Source organism: Colias philodice, chromosome 7 (genome assembly GCF_061535455.1).
Source record: "Colias philodice isolate Cphi_HAF_F1 chromosome 7, ilColPhil1 Martin Lab GWU primary, whole genome shotgun sequence".
NCBI classification, from domain to species: Eukaryota; Metazoa; Arthropoda; class Insecta; order Lepidoptera; family Pieridae; genus Colias; species Colias philodice.
The window spans coordinates 8,534,772-8,556,434 of record NC_143092.1 but is presented as its reverse complement, the minus strand read 5'-3'; the positions used below and the strand labels follow the sequence as shown (position 1 = coordinate 8,556,434).

The window sequence follows — 21,663 nt, the reverse complement described above, 5'->3', positions numbered from 1 at the left end:
TATGTTTTTTTTTTCTTGAATGAGATTCAAATAGCATTATATGTAAATATATTTTTTTTGTAACGAAGTGTATTTCGTGAGTGCAATATGAGTAGAAAATGTTATAGGTATAGTAGACAGGCATAAGGTAAATATAACATAATATTTTAATATGGGTTGTCGAATCTAAACTTTACAAGTTACTAGAACCAAAAACAAAATATGTAAGTAACAGCTATTAAAATTAAAAGAACCTACCACGTACACTACGCATTTTGTTGGATCATTTTCGTACAGAACTTGAGACACGTTTTCTCATAACGTATCATACCGGAACGTTTGAAATATAGGCAATTTCGGCAGTGAAAATATATTTCAATATTTATTACGCTCATAGAATTTATATGCGCAACATTAGCCGTGATAGCTCTGTATTTATTAGCTACTTGAATTATTGCTCCCTCGTGATTTCTGCCTAATGTAAGTTGAGAATATATTATTGAAAAGTAGGTACAATGTTATTTGTTAATTTAATCCCAATAGATTTCTTCAATAATATAATGATTTTATATCATTAAAACACTAAAAATTACCTATTAGACTGAGACTGTACATCTAAATGTACATAGGAGATTACCCTTGTGTCCGAGAACAACACTCAATATTGAGACAGAATAAATACAATGTGTGGTCTCTCTGGATTTCCTAGACAACCCATTACGACACCTTTCCGATCACTGTTTATTGCTCTTAGTGCAGTGCAATCAATCTGAATGTTTACATACGACACGCTCCATTTGGCGCCAAAAATAGATCTAAGCCGTCCATCTTGATTGGAAATGTCACGGATATGTTGCATCCGTGATTTTTAAGCGCCCACTTTGAGGCTATGAAAATCTTGTAAACAGCCATAATGGATTAAAAAATATTTAATAATTTACATAGCATTTCCACTGCTATGATTTATTTATGTAGTTAAAATCTTCTCAAGTTTTAATTAACCTAACTCAAAGTTAACCCCAAAGTGTCTCGCTACTATAAATAATAAATCATAGCTAGACAATAGTTCCCTATGTATGGCGGGTTCTCACATTTCGTGTTCATATTTTAGTTTTGTGTTTTCGTGAAGTAACACGAACGCTATATTTGATACCCTATTGTTTTCCAACTATAATAAAACGTACATTTAGAGCTTTCTTGACATATAGGTACTTCTTTACTAATGTTTTTTTTTTAAGTTATTTTTTTTTAAAGAAAATATACTTAAGTACCCAAATAAATAAAAATACATAAGGTATTTATATTGTATAAAAAATAACTTTGTTTCTATATTCTTATGTTTTAATTAACAAAGAGACAAATGACGAAATGTTTATTCAAACAATTTAAAATATATTTTATTTACAGCTGTTATAGTTTTTAATAAGAATTGTGAATACCCTCAAATTATTTTCGGGATGAATGAGATTAGTTTTGCTTTTGTGGTGAATGAGCGTTTTAGTATTCTGTGGTAACGTTCAGGAAAACATATCATGACTCATTATGTATAATATTATGTAATATACATAATTTATTAATACAAATTAGATTTCAGTCAGGTCTCTTTTTTAATATTTTATTATTTTTAAATTATATAATAATGATGAAATGTAAGTATTGATTTCCGATAAATTAAATGTTATTCATATTTCACCTTATAATCATCATAGCATTGTGATCTAAATATATTAAAAAAGTATATATTATCATAATAAATTAGGCAATTTGTTTTAAAATAATTAACGAAAATATTTAATATCCAATCATCCACTACAGACAGTATTATTTTAATGAAATTACTTCCTATTGTTTTATAATATGTACCTACGTTTAATTTAAACTCCTTGCTTATAAATCAATAATTAATGATGCAGTTGAGATCGATATTCAATTATCGTTCATTAACTGTAATACAAAATACTATACAAATATTAAATCATATTTTATCAACCTCATAATTATTAATTTAGGGCTGATTTTTCAATGCTTGGTTAAAACTTATTCGTCGAATAATGTATAAAATAACAATTTTAAAAACGTATTCTAATTGCCCGTATTTGACAGTTTACGTGACATTTTAATATTATCGTGTAATACTTTATTGGACGGATAAGTTTTATCGGTTTCATCCAAGCATTGAAAAAAATCGGCCCTTAAACAAATAAAATTATGAGACTTATTGACGAATAACATTGTAATAACAATCTATGTTTTGTCCCATATTGAGTTATTTGATGGTATAATCTGATAAAAATTCCTCGTAGGAAGGAAAAACACTTATTTGTTGTTGAACTAACGAAAAAACCTTAATGATGATTATTATATTGAAATTATTGATCATTGGGAAAGTACGACAAAGCTTATAAAATATTAATTTACTTTCCATTAGAGTACGATGTAGTTCTTATATAAAATTATTGTCAAAATAATTTATTTTATTCATACATTTTATCAGTAGAAAATATCCTCAATTTCACCACTTATAACAAACAAATGAGTCCGAAAGACGTGTTTTCACATCATAAAAATTGACAATCTTCTAATTATATTACTGGTACAGCCGCAATTAATTTCGAAATAAGAAAATTTCACGTTTTTAATCAGAATAAGGACACACGTTAAAATTTATAAAGCAGAATTCACACTCGTATTCCAAGCACTGACACGAAACGTTCCAACTCCACAGATTAAATATTGTGCGGCGTTCGCGCGCGATGCAGTACGGAAGCGAACTAACTGGCGATATCCTACAGGACGTACTATGGATCGATATTTACATAGCGCTTAATATGCTACCGACTTATTTATTTTTATCTTGATGGACTATTGCTTGAACTTAAGATTGAGAAGTAGAATCCATAATAATAAATATTTCAACGGGAATTTTCTATACAGGAAATTGTAGTGATTTTTTTACACTTCTGTCTTCTATTCAATCATCGACGTCCATTTTATAAATCGACTGTTCCGATCGCTCGTTAATTGTCCAGGTATAATTATAGGGCAATGAATAAATCAGACTGAATGAATGAACGTGTACCTCCTATCTGTATTGCCATATAAAGCATGAATGAAAAGCCAAGGTGAGGCAACCTACAGAATAGCAATGACTGTCAGATGGAAGAAGCGATCGCATTTTGAATTTTAAATCACGCGCACATGGGATAACCCAGGTGTCGGTATAATGTAAAACCTTTTGATTCCCGATGTAAAGAATATATTACCTTAATAGAAATAAAGGGATATTGAATTGATCTAAATTTTTGCTTATGAATATGATAACGTAAGTCTTATTGAATAAAATCGCTTTTTCAAAAGAGGGTTTTAGAATTTGTCAGACTCACAAATCACTGAGAAGAACCCATAGCGAAATCTTACAATTTTATTGCTGTGTCGCGTCGCGCTTCGGGAACGTTCAACAAAAGTTTTAGTAGACTATAACTAACGTACCCGTTATGATAGTGTATAAATTTTTATCCTAGAAAACAAAACGAAGAAATGTTTTTATTATGTACTATAGTAGTCAGTTACGTGAAAAAATACATAATACAATATCATAATTTAGCGATGCTATTAAGCTATCTAAACTTTCTTATTTTTTTGTATGTTGTCAAAAACATAGGTATTATAAACAAGTACTTATTCTGATGGTGTAGATTTTTAATATAACGTTAAATTCACGTGTAAAAGTTAGTAAATGAATAGGACGTGCTTTGCAAAAGTTTTAAAAGTCTGGAAAACTTGCGGGAAGATGATTAATTATTGGGCTCGCGTATCTCCTTTTTTATTACGAGAAATCTCTTTAAATTTTTCTTGACTTTTCTTATTAATCGGCGAGTATAGAAGTTGGTCTTTAAATCTTGGATATATAATTATATTAATTTTGTATATATGTCACGGCTAAAGGTAGGTGAGAACATAAACTTAAGATTAGCCGGCTAAACTTAGGTTTATTTTCGACGAGGTGTTAATGTTAGTTTGTTCTATCTTTAGCCGGCTAAACTTAAGTGTAACCGCAGGCCCGTGGCTAAAAATGTCGGGGTGGGTAGATTTGGTTAGCGCCGGGCCGGTGGAGGGCTTGAGGGGCCCGCACAGTGCCAGAAAACACTCGCCCTGTTCCTTACATGTATTATAGTAACCAAATCTACCCACCCCGACTCAGGGCAGAAAGCTGGTGGCTAGGTTAGGTTAGGTTAGAACTCTTAAGACCCGCACGAGCCGAGCGAGCGCAGCGAGCGTGCTGCGGCAGCAGCCGGCGAAGTGCCAGAAAACACTCGCCCTGTTCCTTACATGTATTATAGTAACCAAATCTACCCACCCCGACATTTTTAGCCACGGGCCTGCGGTTACACTTAAGTTTAGCCGGCTAAAGATAGAACAAACTAACATTAACACCTCGTCGAAAATAAACCTAAGTTTAGCCGGCTAATCTTAAGTTTATGTTCTCACCTACCTTTAGCCGTAACATATATACGCTCTAGAAATAAGATTAAAATCAAAGGCAAGTAGTTTCTGGTGCTAATCATTTTTTTTATTTCTTTTTATGTAGGTATAGGATAAGATATAGGAACAATTTGTTCTTGTAAGTTTAGAGGCCAATGCTTAATACCGCATTATGTTGAAACCTTAAGCAATTTATTCACAAGTTTTGGAACACATCCAGACTATCTCAATTGTGATGTATCCATTTTATCCAACGAAATCGAATTTATCTTTCTTCACTTACATTTTCTTTTTAACAATAATAACAATACTAAAGAATATTTGAAAAGGTCGATCGCGCTGCCCTTATTTCACGAAAAATGTTCCTACTCGAGAATGTTTCATAAAAAGGGTTACTTTTAAATGATGTTTCGAAAGTATATAAAAATATAAAGTGCTGTGTTTTAAGGCTATTGATTTATTAAGAATGAATGTCTTATACCTACTTATTTCGTAATTTTCAAAGTAGGTAAGTGTTATCATGTGTTATTGATGTCCGAAGAAATACATATTAAAGGACACTATTTTAGAAACGCTTTCAAACATTGCGGAGCTTTATAATATTATTATAATAAGTATATTATTTTTTTAAATATAATATTATTTGAATTGAAGCTTTTGCCAAAATTATTGGTGGCAGAATAAGGAACCAAGGAAAACTATGAAACTATGAAAGTACGAGTGTCTTGTAATGTTTGTTGGCAATAGTTAGACAATTTATGTGTCTTGCCTAGCTTTGTTTTCAGAATTTGAAGGAGACAAGACGTGCTGTAGAGATATTAGTTCATTTATTTCCTTGTTTTTGTTATTTTTCAATATCTAGGTGGCGTTTTCAAAATTTGTGTATGTATACTGTAAAAATGCACACGTGTAAACGTGTAGGTACTGTAAAGGTGTGTATACTGTCTTTGGATCATCTCGTATCTATTTTTTTTATTATTTAGTGAAAACATTATATTTATTTTTTCTCCTCTTTCGAGGGTCAAATTAAAACCAACACACGGGCCTGAGCCAAGTGCATTGGTTTAAATGATACTTATGTAGATGTGGGTGTATTGCTAAGAAATTTTCTTGTGAGACGACAGGTGTTAAGAATGACTGCTTTTTGTATAAGTTATTATTGTATGTATTATTGTAGGCATGACACGGTTTTAATTTCATGATGAAAATGTAGAGTTTCTAACGAGACCATGGGGCTATCCCTCATAAATCTCAGTTTTCGTGATCTCTTGCTTTTAATTAAGACCCCAACTCGAATTCAATCAACATTATTATTCCACCGTAAGTACTTGCCATGACAGAATTAATTGAGAACTCTAATTAACATTCCTTAAAAGATGTATGAAGATATCGTTACGCTTTCCTACCTACATTCGCTAAAAAGTGCTGCGTATGGGTTGATTTTGTTTATAAGAATTGTTTTATATCTACTTATTAAAATATTTGTAGCGATGAAGTGCTTATTTGTTTGTGGTTTAAGTATCTTTGTAAATAAAGAAAATCAAAACACTGCTTAAGCAATTTTTTCTCCAATGTAGAGCCAAAATTGTTCCTTACTTCATTCCTGAGTCATGTTATGAACAAGCTCTATTCTATTCTATCCGTTGTGAAGGCGGAGCTTGGGAGGGCAGCTAGTACTTATATTTTATAGAAATATAAAATATATTCTACGCCATGCTACTCCCAAAAGCTCGATAGTATCAATTTCGTGTTGGAAATGATCCAGAATTTTAGAAATATTCTATCAATGCGGTATCGCTGTGGATTCCTATCCTAATCTCTAATCTATAACAGTTTCTAGCATTTCAATGTACTAGAACATTGTAAGGCAGAAATAAGATAATGTATCTAAAGTTGAAATTGTTTTAAATCTGTATTGTATTTTCGATAATTTTAAGAAATGAAAAGCTTCTACTGTCTCTTCTTTATGTCTATGGCCTCTCCAATCAAGGAGTGGTGAAATAACTTTAATTTTAATATTTTAAAGTAATTTGATTTCTCCCTGATATCTTCTCTCCATGAAATCAATTTTTTTAAATAATTTTCGTCCACTTTTTCTTTTTACTAATAAATAACATCGTTTTGTTTGTCAATTGCCTCTCTAATTTTCCAATTAAAATCGGTTGTATTCCTATTAGATTAATTATTCACTAGAGTCAAGGACAAAATAGATTGTACAGTAATAATAATAATATCGACCGACTTAAATGGTTTCGTGTATTTTGTTACTATTTAGGGCAAGATATTGATCTGTACGGTACAGGGTACGGACCCCTGTGTTCCTGACTGACTTACATAGGGATTCTGTTTATATTATCCATGGCAGTTCGTTTGATACTCTATGCCTTTGTGTTTAAGGGTAATTTTAGATTGATGTGAAGGTGTAAACATGTTTCGGTGTTTAATTTCAAATATTGACAGATGATTCTAATTAATATGTAGCATTCGATATTATTACACAAAAATCAATTACTGTGCGTTAGTCTTGCAAAATGTCGATTGTAATTTGATATTTTCAGGAATAACTGTTAGAACTTTGATAGAATATGTTCTACACAGCTAAAGTAGCGATCAGCTAATTAGTAAACAAAATAGGCTTACAAATGCACTTATTGAAATAGAAATAATTAAAATTTAAAGTAACATTCCATATAATAATAAAAGCACATGATTGTTGCGTCTCCCCTTCCTTCACAAAAGCGTTGTTATGAAATTATTTGTATTTTAAGACATAAACATAATCGATATGAAGGCGTTGAGAAATTTAATTAAATCCTACAAGGAATTCGCATGCCGAGACGGGGCGTGCCGATTGACACAGGATATCTATCTAAAGTTATGGATCTTCTAATATCGAAGACTGAGCTTTGAACGGAGTGTTATTTATTTAGTGAATATTTCAGTAAAGATAGTTTTCTGTTTGAGTAAATTTTTGTAAATTTGTTTATAGGTTTTTTTGTCTAAAATTGCTACGTAGTAGTGAAATCCAATTATGTATTTTGCACCTAATAAAATATTTATATAAGTACATTATCACGTAGGTATATACTAAAATATTTTATTACCATAGTTCTTGTATTAATTGTAGATAATAATAATGTTAATTCATGTATTACTTGTAGATAACAATAATTATGTAGATTTGATACTATTTCGCTATAGTTATTGCCCCTGTATGCAAATAGTAACCGTAGAAGCCAAGTTTAATATATTTCTTTACCTAATGTTATGTAGAATTTTATTGTTCACTAGCTGTTGCCCGCAGCTTCACTTGAAATGGTTTACATATAGGTACTTACTAGGATTAATTAGAAAGTAAGAAAACTACTGAATATACAAATAATAGTCATGTCATTTATTGGAACTAAATATAAAAAAGTTACAACCATCAATAACCAATACAAACTTTACATATTATAATTATTCAATTGATTTCAGTAAATAAAAACCGGCCAAGTGCGAGTCGGACTCGCGCACCGAGGGTTCCGTACATTGCTGTTTCTTTTGATTGCGTTGACATAGAAGTTTGATTTTGTTACAGCTTAAAGGTATTATAGACCTGAGTATTTGGTATGAATTTCAATTTAATACCTCTACGCGTTTATGAGGAAATGTGTAGAAGTTTGATTTTTTCACAGCTTCAAGGGACAGTAGACCTGAGTAATTGATATAAATTTCAGCTTCATACCTCCACGCGTTCCTGAGAAAAAGGGTCTTGACAGACGGACGGACGGACGGACGGACGGACGGACAGACGGACAACAAAGTGATCCTATAAGGGTTCCGTTTTTTTCCTTTTGAGGTACGGAACCCTAAAAACGAAATAAATGTAATAAGATAATGTTAGTTAGAAATCCTTATTGAAACACTCGCATTACAAATAGGATATTCTATTGGGTTGCAACTACAATTCGTAGAATAAGCTTATTTTCCAACACAGACTGCAGGCTTTAGAGATTAGGCCCGAGCTTCAGGTCCAACGGTCTTAAGAATTGACGAGGACTTCAAAATATATTATTTAACTAAATTTTCACCAGTGCCTTTTTTTAAACTTATTATGAAGGCACTTAAATCTTCCCCAAGAAACACTTTATTTATAAAAAATCGCATCAAAAACCAACATCCGATTTAAAGATCTAAGCATACACAACAGTTTCTTATTTGGACATTTTAAAATTGCTTTACTTTAATGTAAAATATTTTTAAACTCTTTCAAATTAAGTTCATAGTTCTGCCAACATAGCGAAAGTAATATAGTATTATGGTAACATTAGGGTCAAACGACGCTTGAACTGAACACAATTGATCTTATAATTGCGTGTCACGCACTGATTGTCTCTGACGTCATTAAATGCGGTTGCATTTCTTGCTATCTCTAGGTACTTATAAATATATTAACTAGTAAAAGGTAACCACAATCAGGTACGTACGTCACGAAATTAGATTTTAATGCAATCAGAAAAAGAACAATGCTTATCCGTTTATTTTTACCATTTTGCTTTTAATAAGTAAATAAATTAACAGCCGGTTCTGTGAGAAATATGATTTGTTTGAGGTATGAGAAAGATTATATATTTAGATTTTAGACAAGAAAAATGTGAAGCATTAATGTAACGTTTGAGACGTTCATAACGTCAAATAATCTATTAAAAAACCGACCGCTAATCAATATCGAAATAATATTTTCATTATAATAATAAATACAAAACTACCCAAATTTTTTTAGTCTGATTTATTGCACCTTTTGGAAAATTCATCGTTTAATCCCTATTCTCTAATACAATTACAATATTACAAGTCATATCAATTAATCATCATGTTCTACGTTAATTATTTTATTTAAACATAAATGAGTCATCGAATTCAGACCCCTGAATCTTTAATTACTGACGTCTGGCTAAGGGGAATTCGTATGTGTATGGATGAGTAATAAGTAATAACATTAATTGTTTATGTGTGCTAATTATAACGTTTATAATCTGTAGCGATATGGTAAACAATGATTTATTATCTGTTCTTATTTTATCTGTAGCGCTTCAGTTTATATTTTAGGCGCGAACGATGAATTTATATCTAAAATCAAACACATAGAAGAAACGAATGTCGTTACTTATATTTTTGCATAATTATATAAAAAAGAACTGAAACGCAAGCTTGTGTAAATATAGAATTGAAACACAAGCTGAAGAAAATCTATTCACAGTTCATTCTCCACTAAGTAAAATAAATTGCAAGAAAAAATTTCAATTGAACTCTAAAACCTAAATTGAAGAAAAATAGTGAAATTGTGAACATGTGTCTACTAAATGGGAACATTATTACAAAAGCTTTCAACCCAAGTGTAATGTTTAAAGTACTTAGAACTTTGTGAAGTGCAAAAACCCAAGAGTGCTTTTGGTATGAGGGTTGCGTAATGATGTGGACTGAGGCGAGACGAAATCTTTCAGGCTTTTCTCACTTACCACAAAAGATTAGAAAAATAATTATTATCAATTTGACTTAGGACTAAAGAAATACGGAACTACCCTCGCTATAGGTAAGAAACATTATGAATTTCCATATACAGGTAGATACTTATAATAAATATGTTGATCAGATAACTTGTTTTTATGGGAATGAATATGACAATTTTTTTAATATGTTATTTGTTGTGAATATTTAAAAGCTTGCTTCCTTTATACCTATAAATTAGGAATAGTAAGACTGTTAGGCAATGATTTTAATTCGCAATTCATTATTTTTTATTTCATGTCAATTATTGCGAAACTATTTTGAAAATAAAATAAAAAAGTTCAAAGGTACCAGGGCAGCATGAGAGCAAAAAGGTATAATTTTAACAGGAGCCACGGTCTGGCGGTCGGCCAGAATTGGATCGTGTATACAAGTTGGGACAACCAATAACATGCTGGCTTGTTAACGTTTATTTTATTATATTTGATATTAAACTTCTATCAAAATATATATTGAAATGAAAGTTATCAAGAGTAATAAAGAAAAAAATTAAAAAATATGGTTAGCCTATTTTGTGCTTGAAAAACGATCTCAGGTGCGATAAAATTATGAAAACATTATCGTTAATTAGTATTTTGCTAAAAATGTAGATCATAAATTTTCTATATCATATGTATAAGTATCATGTGTTGGGTGGAAAACGTTCTGTTTTTAGTACATAAGAAAAAGATCAAACGAGAAGAATTTGGCGCACAATATAATTAAAACACACTGTGTATTGCTATACACGCACACCGGTCACCGAGTCTATAGTCGAAGTCGTACCAACTCCAAAAATACGGCCGACCAATTATGCAGATCTCACAAGATAAACAATACATAATTAGGAGTGGCCGTGACAGACACACGCCAAGGGACGAATATAGATAAGTTACAAAGGAAGTAGTCCTTCCTGTGACAATTCCGAACGTGATATCCTCTGTGATTACTTAGACGAATGTTGTCCTTGGGAGGACTTATTTTAGTCATCCAAATTACCTATAGTGATTTTCGATTTCAGTTGAAAATATGTGATTTTCGGGTCATTTTAATAACTGTATGTATAGCAAAGCTCCACTGTATAAAACCGATGATAATAATTACGTGTTGTTTATTTATGTATTTTAATTTTCGCTTGTTTTTTATTTTTTCATTAATAAAAATATATTCTTATAACATCTGTGTAACATTTAAGACCGCTATGTAATGTAAATATAAAATACATGTACGAATATGACCATTTCCACAAAGTTGCTCACAATTTAAAACTTCCACTTTATCACGACGAATAAAGCTAGCAAAGTCTAGCCCGGAAAAATGGATTTCCAAACGCTTTATCTAGTGCAAACAAAACGCCGCGTAAGCTCTCCAGTCGGCCGACTAATCCATCGACTGATCGATCGACTAGTCCGTCGACTGATCGACTATACAGCGGGTTATTGCACTCAATGAGTCACTATTTTATAGAGCTATCGATTTACGAACACCATTGCTAATAATAAATAAATACAGTTTCATTCACGGCCATTGAAATGACATTGAGGATTACTTGTTGTAATGTTAATGAAGAAGATACTTGCAGAGGAGACTTGAAGTGAATTGGTTTATAAAATATAATAATATTAATATATTATATTATAGCCTGTCTTTTATAATTTATATGTATCTTGCGAGATAGATTGTCTAGACTCCAAGTGTCTATGATTATTATTAAATGATTGCAAACAAATACTATAGATAGTGATTTATATTATTAACTAGCGGTCCGCCCCGGCTTCGCCCGTGGTACATATTTACGTTTTCTCTACATAAAAACCATCCTCGTACTTCAAGGAATATAATAAAAAAAAGAATTATCGAAATCGGTTCAGCCGTTCTCGAGTTATGCGCTTACCAACACATTTTGCGATTCATTTTTATATATAAGAAGATATTATTAATTTAAAGAAAAATGTTTTCAGTTTGTACCTATAGCAATAAGTATAAAATACATATTATAATATAGAGTTATGTTTTTAACATGATGTAAGCGACATCGCGGTAAAGCTGGGGCCGTAGGGTCATTGCGCCTGTTCGCGTCCACTTAGTGCAGTTGGAAAGTTTGAAGGAGAAAATAAAAATGTTCCAGAACAAATTTCAACGCAAAATTTATGTAACGTGTTCATTACATAGTCTATTTTAAGATTTAATTACAATTGTGTTGGAAATATCATGTGGTTTTTATTTATCTAGACAAATAGCAGAATTAGGCGTTTTACCCAGTTCGCGTCCAAAAATTCCAGTTTGCGTCCACTCGTGGACCAGTTCGCGTCCACCAGCTTAGAAAAAGAATTAATTCTTTTTCTAAGCTGGTGTATTGGGTGATATTTTATCAGATAAGTGCAAATAAAAATTAGATTTTAATAAATTATTTATTTACGAATATAGTTATTTAATAAAAACCGGCTAAATGCGAGTGGGACTCGCACACCGAGGGTTCCGTATTAACCTGTTTTTTTTCATATGTTTCAGTTAAAACATATGATAAATGATTATTTTTTCAGTGTTTCCCTTATTTGTTCTATAAGACGTTGCTTCGTACCAAACTTCAAGTGTCTGTGTTCACGTAAAGTACCCTGTAGGTTTTGATTCCCTTGCGAATGTCGAAATTTGCGAAAATTTGCAGCATAAACGGCTGTATCTTTTGATTGCTTGGGCTTATTAGTTTGATTTTTTCACTGCTTCAAGGGACCGTAGACTTGAGTATTCAATATAAATTTCAGCTTTATACCTCCACGCGTTACTGAGAAAAAGGGTCTTGACAGAAAGACAGACCGGCAGACGGACATACAGACGGACGGATATCAAAGTGATCCTACAAGGATTCCGGTTTTTCCTTTTGAGGTTCGGAACCCTAAAATCAACATTATTATTAATATAATTCACTGTAAGGAAACTGGAAAAACTTATTTATATTTATCTTCTCATCATTAATAGAACTAAAAGTTAACAAAAAACAAAGTTACGTTATGTAGTTAAATAAATAATAATCAGTTCTATTAAGATTACCTACCTACCCTATTTTTTAGTTTCTAATGAATTAAATTTCTTTTTTGTTTATATTATTTTCTTAACCACAGACTTATTGACTCTCATTCTCAAAGATACTAGTCTCATTCATAGAATACCCATTTTAACCCATTGACCACCGTAAGCCCCGATCGGGGCGCGACACAATAGATTTTCTATTGTGTCTGTGATTCCGAGGACTGATGGATTAAAATGAAAAAATAGCATAAAAATTTGCTAATTTTAATGAAAATTTAAATTATCAACTTGTGGTCTTAGTCAAAAGTTTAAAATCTATTTTAAATTACATATTTTAACAAACAATTCATTGCTACGTAATGAAAAACAATGTGGACGCAATATGTTCTATTGTTATGCACTATAGGTATAGTTTACGCCCGCCGTGGACGCAAAATGGAAGTTGTACAAATTCGGTGTAGTAATTCGCGTCCACCTTATTTTAGCTATTAATTGTAAAAGAAATAAGCTGATTTATAATCCATACTATTCCATGTTTTGTTAGCAAAGTAAAGAAACAGTTACATATTCAAAAATTCACATTCAACAATAAGATACTTACCGTCAAACGCGACGCTGCGCACTATTTTTTTCTCAAAATCCCGCGCGTTTTAGCTCTCTCGTTTAATAGCCAAAATTAAATATTTTTTTTACATAGGATAGGCGGTGCGCAGGCATATTTTGAATATGTGTGCATGTCTCTTATACATTGAGGTATTATCGGAAATTTTTCTTATTACAATTTTACTTAAAGTATACTTATTTTCGTGAATTTTCTAATAGATATCCGCAAAATGGACGCGAATAGGCAGGTGGACGCGAACAGGCGCAATGACCCTATTATGACCTCTTATTACCAGACATATGCCGTGAATTGAACTGACTGGCAAATTCAAAATATGATCGCAATAACCAGCAACGGTTAATTATGGTATAGTATGAATTTGCCAGTTAGTTCAATTCACGGCGTAAACTGTGTGGAAATAAGAGGTCATAATACGGCCCCTGGAAGGCGGAAGCCATTAAAACATTATATTGAAGAATAACACGTAGATATCAGTTTAGTAAGAAAAAGAAAGTTGGTTACCACGTTAAAGAAAAATCAATCGGAAAACATAATATGTGAAACGTTCCACCTGCTACATGCCTCATATTATGTCATGAGGAGCGAACGCGTAATTTTGCGTTATTTAATAAAAATAATTTTGCGTAAAAACGTTTGCGTTTGTTTCATAACTTTATATTTTTCTTCTATTGCATGAATAATTAATTAGTAAATGTATATTTTATATTATAAAAAAGCAATTCTAACCCTTCGATAGTTCCTGCAATAATTTCCTTATTCCTAATGGTTTTTCATGCTCAAATAATATTAAAGTATAATAACTAGCATTCAATGGTTTTACACACGACACTTACATTTATGACTTTTTAACAAGAGTGCACCTCATTGAATTTAGGCGCGAAACGCACGACGCATGCGTACGTCGAACAGCTGTCGACGCCATATTGCTAATTTTACACGAGGTTACTAATACTATTTTATTATTATTACAATTTAACGAACATTATCTACTAAATGACTTGCCAAAAAATTTACCGTACAAATATAATTATACTTCTGCTGTTCTTATACTTCAGTAAATAACTAGCCGGTTTGTAATTTTTAAGCAATTTGCTATAAAATATACATTTGATTTCAGATTGAAATTCTAACCAAAATAGCAATTTATTACATTAAAGACATTAAAAGATGCTCTATTTGTAGAAATACTACTTTCAAGTCATAACAGAAAATGTGAAACTTAATTGACAGGTTTTAGTGTGTGTGTATAATACTTAATTGATAATAATTAATTAGTTAGATTTAACAGACTATTTAAATTAAGGGCTATAACAGATTATTTATTGTGTCTTCTGTTTACATTCATTTACATGTGGGAAATTATTAGAGCGATCGATAAATGCCTAAACATTCTAATTATAATTGCCGCAATTACAGTAGTTGGCACAAAAATACACATCTCTCACAAACATGAGACAAACACTGAAATAGTTACCGTATTTCTGTTATATTCGTAAACATTCAATTACCTGAAAGAGGTGCAAATCACAATGTATAGGAAGAAAGACTTACTGCCTGCTACGTATTCGATGGGTCGATTTTCTTCAAGGGATGACCGTTTTTCTCAGCGTACTCAGCACTCAGTCTATGAGCCTTCAACGTTTTCGGTTTCGACATATCAACACACTACCTTCTATTTAGCACTAAGCGAATTCCTAATTCGTTGTTGTAAGCGATATAAAGCGTCGCTAGATCACAAATAATTAATTATTCTATTGATTAAATCTAGTATACGGAACACGAGTTTATTAAAGCAATATGTTGCTATTTAGAACAACGGTTTGAAGAGACGGATTGTATGGATGTTTTACGGTATTTTACGTTTTTTAACAAGATATTTTGTTATGTACATATAGTTTAGGAGTGAAGTTATATGAACACGGAAGCGTGGTGGTACGGTGTGAAGTACGTCAGTTCGAATACGCATGCGTCGAGGGTAGCTTGCTCTAGGGTAAGATGTATTGTTGCCAGACTATGGTTTGATAAAAAAAAACAACTGTGATTGTGACAGAGCTCTAGTGTTTATTGCTATTTGAATACAGATTATAATCGCGTGCGAATTAATAGATGTGCAACTGAAAGCACATGGGGAGGATTATCAAGGGGTTATTACGTCATATTTGTTTTGTTGCGATGAAAGAGAATGCTTGAAATAAAATGGTTCATTCAATTTTTGCATTGCCTCTTTACATTTCGGTTTCTTTATAACATTACAACCGCAGTCATTTTATATCTGAACAATTTAGTTACTTTAAACACCTATATGGGTATAGTGTATTTTTTTTAACATTTTGATAAAGATATCAATACGATTCGAATAAATAAAATTCCGATTAGAAGTTTCATTTTAAATTACTAATAATTTCATTTGAAAGGAATGAGAATTAATTAAACCTGAGAATTGACTTTCAAATAATAGAAACCTTAAAAAAAGGCACTCTAAAAAGGCTTGAAAAATAAAGCCCTCAAAGATTCAAGAGAGTGGGAAAACACTAGAATCTATCAAACAAAGTACTAGGGAAACATGAATGAGTCATAGTGGTGCAATCCAGAAAAATCGATAGGAGCCATCCAGGATTGGCGCTGCATTATGTGCTGTTATTGCGTGGAGCGTCAGCAAAATAGATATTAAAATAAATCAATAATGATTTATTATGTTTAAATGAGATGATGGCTGATGCACAGTTAATATTATTTATTGCTGGTCATGTTTATGTAAAAAAAAAAATATTAATTTAGATAAGTATAGCTTTTATGAAAAGTACGAGATGTTTTTCTGTATGATTAATATTTATGTGTCGTTAAAGAGCTTATCTTTTGTCGTGTGTCTTCTTAAAAGCGATACCTATTTTTAAATGTGATTTCATATACGTTTACTAAAACGTGTAGAACTCTTATTTGGATAAAAATTGTATAATACATCTAACCAACCTAAATCCTAAGCCACTGCTAAAATATCACAACATTTATAGCGAAAAATATACAAGCCATTTACAGTTTCCACATTCACTCAACAATACGCAATATTTTACCCTAAACCTTGACCTGACGTAGACAAATAGTCTGCACAGAATATGCCAGAGAAGCCTAGATGCCAAAAAATATTAGGTAACCTACGTATGAATCACATACGTAACATATACACCTACTTATGTAAACATCTGAAATGCTTTTCTCTTTCATTTTAGGTATTTCATGTATACCTAATAAAATTTTATGAACTGTGACCATGTTATAGAGTCTCACAAAGTGTTTTAGACAATTTATCATATAAAGTATCGCTAAATGTAGTTACAATATGAATTTATTTATTAGAAAAACGCGAAATGGACCTACTTGCTTATGACTCCGCTCGATGTAAAATATTCTAATTTTAAAACGTATGAAGAAAAATATGACGAAAAACTTAAAATCAAAGAAGAAATATAGATACACAAACGGGTAGATTTTTTTCCAGACAGTCTGTAATATAATTTTATGAACCATGTTGGTATTAATATGTAATTAAATATTATCTCAGCTTTAAAACGAAATATTTTTTGTTGATGGTACTTTTTCAATCCCCTTTAATCCCTAAACGGAGTCTCCCTATTGCTCAATTGTCATGACGGCCTTTAACAAATATGCCACAAGATGTATTGCGATAAATTAATAGCAACTTGTTTCTATTTAACATGTTAAAATAGTTAAAATTTATAATAATGTTTTGCCTTATGAAAATGTTTCTTCTGCCCAAATTCGTTCGTAAGAGATAAATTCATATTTACTTTTAACATTTAGAAACTATAAATAATAACTAATATTCATATAATATGAGAAACTATTTGAAAAAAATACATACTCAACTAGATACGTAGTTATTCTCTTATCATTGAGGAATATGGAAGTCTAGACTCTATTAGACGTTGTAAATAAAAAAGATAAATATCTGCTACAATAATGTATAATACCCTTTATATACCTAATGCATATTCGAGCCTCAAGGTACTTTAGTTAGCTGAATACTTTCTTAGGAGATGTTAGTCTGTTAGTTATTACTTATTACCAATATAGTACTTACCCGACTAGTCACCAAGTTTAATTTAACTACATAACACTTTTTTCATTCGAAAAGTTCGAATAATTTTGACACCTGAGATAATAATAATAAAACATATTATATTATTATTTCAGGTGTCAAATCCACTTTAAACTTTTTAATTACGCGCTCAATACCTTCTATCAATTGACGACAGAAATTAAACGATTTTAATCATCATTCTCACAAACACTCCATACAATTCAAAAGCCCTTGAAACGCGAGAAAATACTTTTCATTATGCAATTAACGAAACTTCAGGGTTCGTAATTAATGATCCGTCTGTCTGACTTGCACATTATATGCCCCGGAGTGTTTGTTGCGAATTCAAAAGGCTTTTTACTAGAGAAACTGCCGTTCCTGAATAATAGTGGTTGAAACATATACAACTGGCTATTGTTTAGTTGAATACCCTATTGTTAAGCTACGCAAATTCTGATCCATTATGTTTTTTAACGGCGAAACTGTTTTTTCAGTCACCAATTGTGTTTATGCCCCAATTTGTGTTCTTTAAAAAAAATGTTTTATTGTTCTGTGTATTCGAATTTTAAATTTTATAATATCTATTGTCTATTCACTGTCTATTAAAGTTAAAAATTGTATCTTACCTTGTCTTCTGCCTCTTCCGCCCTGCCCTCGGCCTCCAGCACTCTCTGCTCGAGCTCCGAGAGCTGAAAAAGAGAACAAATCTTGAATTATTATCATAAACTCATCGAGATATTTTTCAAACAGCCAGCGCCATCTGTAGTTCAACTTAGAACGCTACCAAACGACAAGCTTGACATGAACCATTTCAGTTCCAGAAAGCAACGTACTTCCGCCACCACCCGATAGATGGCGCTATTCTCAAATTGCATATTATCGAACCACGTGGTCGAGTGTAACGAAATATTATGACTGTAGATACCTATGTTTATTCCGCTTTTCATCAGGGAGGCTGTAGAAAAGGCATTATTGTTATGTAAGAGAGCGTATTCGTGTGGTTTCTGAGGCATAGGGTGGCGAATCGCGAAAGGGTGGTTATTTGCAAATATAACAGTGATATATTATGTAAGTTAAGGCTGTTATAGGCTCGGAAAGGTTTATTTAATTTCATGGCTGTATATGAATTGATAATATGGTGATATTGCGTAAACAACTTACTTAAGATTATTTTGTCTATGGTCACAAAAATAGGAGCATAATATTATTGTGTTTGTAACAATATAAATAAATATATAAAATTTCGTATATCACATTACGAACAAACCATAAATGGACAAAAACTGAATAATTTACAATGCACGTTAACAATAATTGCTGCTGAAATAAAATTTTAAATCCGTGCATTCACGAAACTCGAAAGCGTAGAGAATAAATATTCAAGATTGCCAGCTGAATAACTGTCGGATTCGCTTTATTTGTGCGCAATTATTTTGTATTGAACGTTCAATTCCCTATATTAGTATATTATTGAGAATATACGTGAATGGCAAGCTTTATGAATTCTTTTACTAACGAATTGGGAAAATAAAATTGCATACGAATGCAGACGTCAAAGAAACGAAGGATATGCGATAGATCAAAAACGACGTACAAAAGCGAATTTGAAGTTTTGCATATGGGTTCCGTAGGGTAATATTTTTGAGTGGAAGGTTAGCATGCTTTTACTACTACCTACTTTACACATTATAGAATAATTATGTAGTTGCAAAGACCAATAGATTTAATTACTAAATTAAGAAATGTTACACTGAATGAATGAATGAATGAATGAATGAAATACTCTTTATTGTACATACACAGTGATAAAGTTACATAGTTAAGATAGCTGATACACGAATATAGACATAAATTATACAAGATTCAATGCTATTACCTATTATGAATTAATACAGATAACAACAGACTTATACACATTTCGCATGAAATTTAACTAATGACTTAATTATTCATTCCAAAGGAAAGATTAATGAGTTACGGGTACCTACCTGCTTCTAAACGTCAAATTTACCTTAATTGTTTTGCTAACAATATAACTTCTATACAATATAATGACAGTAAATTAAATCAGCCGTTTGCATACGGAAATAATACAACGAAATAAATTGCAACGATACTATCAACGAAATAAATGAAATTTTGGAACTTGAAACAAAAAGTATACCTAGTCAATGAACAATTAAAGTTATACTTTAACATTATACAAAATTTGTTTCTGAAGACCCAGCAGGCGAAGAGCTTTTTTTACAATATAAGAAGGTTAATGTGTTCTTCAATCTACATACAATATAGCCAATATACATTTGCTTCCTAATTAAGCAAACAGAAATTTCATTAATTATGAAGCAGAAATGAAATCGTTTCGGTGTTTATTTAATTTCCATGCGGAACCCCAAAATCGTTGTAGCCGCCTCAAAGTAAAATTTGTTTGTTTTCCAATCGTGTTACAGTTTTATCGTAATACCATATTGCTTCGCTTTGCCTCGTTTGAAATCCGAAAAGTGTTGACTTTTTTTAATTGCATCGAATAAAATTCGCTATTCACGGGTGAATGTTTGTTTGATCTGTTATTTATCATCGGTAATTAAGTTTGTGAATCTGTCCCTTGATATGTGTATTTATTTACGTTTTACATTTATTGTTGTATATTTTGCCAATGTTAGTTGTATGCGTTGAGGTTGAGGTTGATGTTAATTGTATGTCTATTCCTCTACTAGGTTTTCCATGGCTTTATATTTTCCCACTCAATCATTTTTCAATTTTATTATGCTTTTGTTTTAATGAACAGATTTATAACCTTTTCCTTCGTAATAGTAGGATACTACCTACATATTTTAGGTTAACGTTTAAACTTTAATGTATATCAGCAAATAATATCTTCCTACGTTATCATATTTGGATATTTATAGTTGACCTTTAATATCTATAAAGTATCTACTTCTGAAAACATTATAATCGTTTTGGTTCTCAATTTATACCTTCTTTAAAAACACATCCATTCATTCTAGCAATTACTTATTATATGTTAATTTTTAACTCAATTTTGTAACCGAAATATATCTCGAACATTCCGTCAATCAAGTGTCACCCTACATGAGAAGGCGACAGCTATTTGAGAGACTCATATTGCCAGTAAATCGTCCTAATAGCCGTGACCCACCAGTCGATATTTCTTGAGCTACCTATTTAGTTTGAGACATCGACAGATATCAGTGTAAGTTCATATTTCAAACGTCTGGAATAGACGTAATCAATATAAGTTTATATGTATTAGAAAAAAACAAAGAAGGACCTTGTCCTGGCTCCTCGGACCATTCGTTAAAGTTTCACGTGAAAATTATTTAAATTCCTTCTACTACTTCTTCTTTTTCCTTCCTATAATAAAATAATGTATTAACTTGTCATATGTAAGACAACGATAAACATAATATAAAACGCATTTTTGTGTTATTAAGTTTGTATACTTTCTCGTTATTGCATCCAATAAAATTTGTGCGACCATTATAATATTCTCTAGAATATTCTTCGTCATTCGCTTTTTCAAACACGCGCCATTTGCCAGCCCCGGTAGTGGGTGCCGCGTACAGATTATACACACGCCGCCATAACTAATCGGCATAGACATTTTACGAGCATACCACACAGTCATATATAACCTATAACAATAGCCCACTGACATAAAAGCTTAAAAATGCTGGCTACGTCCCAGCTAACTAAAAGTTACATATACCATTATTCCTTGGAGGCTGTGTTTTGCATCACATCCGTTAATAAGAACAGGTAAGGTTGGCTCCTCTCCAACTTATATTAGAGGTTACTTTACCACCACACTTAAATCATTGTGCAGAGCTGTGAGCCAAAATGGAGCAGTGTATTAAATTATAGTACAAGGTACATTAATATCAAAATCGTTTTACAGCTT

At 31.6% G+C, this 21,663-nt stretch overlaps 2 protein-coding genes across 14 annotated transcripts in view; one reads left to right on the top strand and one right to left on the bottom strand.

Annotated features, from left to right (window-relative positions):
• The window catches only part of LOC149487219 (uncharacterized protein CG43867), a 251,570-nt gene that overhangs the window by 34,691 nt on the left and 195,216 nt on the right, over positions 1–21,663 (bottom strand). For all 13 annotated transcript variants that reach the window (XM_089697509.1, XM_089697513.1, XM_089697510.1 and 10 more), the window contains one exon: positions 18,368–18,430. In XM_089697509.1, the coding sequence (XP_089553635.1) occupies positions 18,368–18,430 (63 nt within the window). The remainder of the gene's footprint in view (positions 1–18,367; positions 18,431–21,663) is intronic.
• Positions 1–21,663, top strand: part of PCB (Pyruvate carboxylase) — a 132,691-nt gene that overhangs the window by 94,757 nt on the left and 16,271 nt on the right. The window lies entirely within an intron of this gene.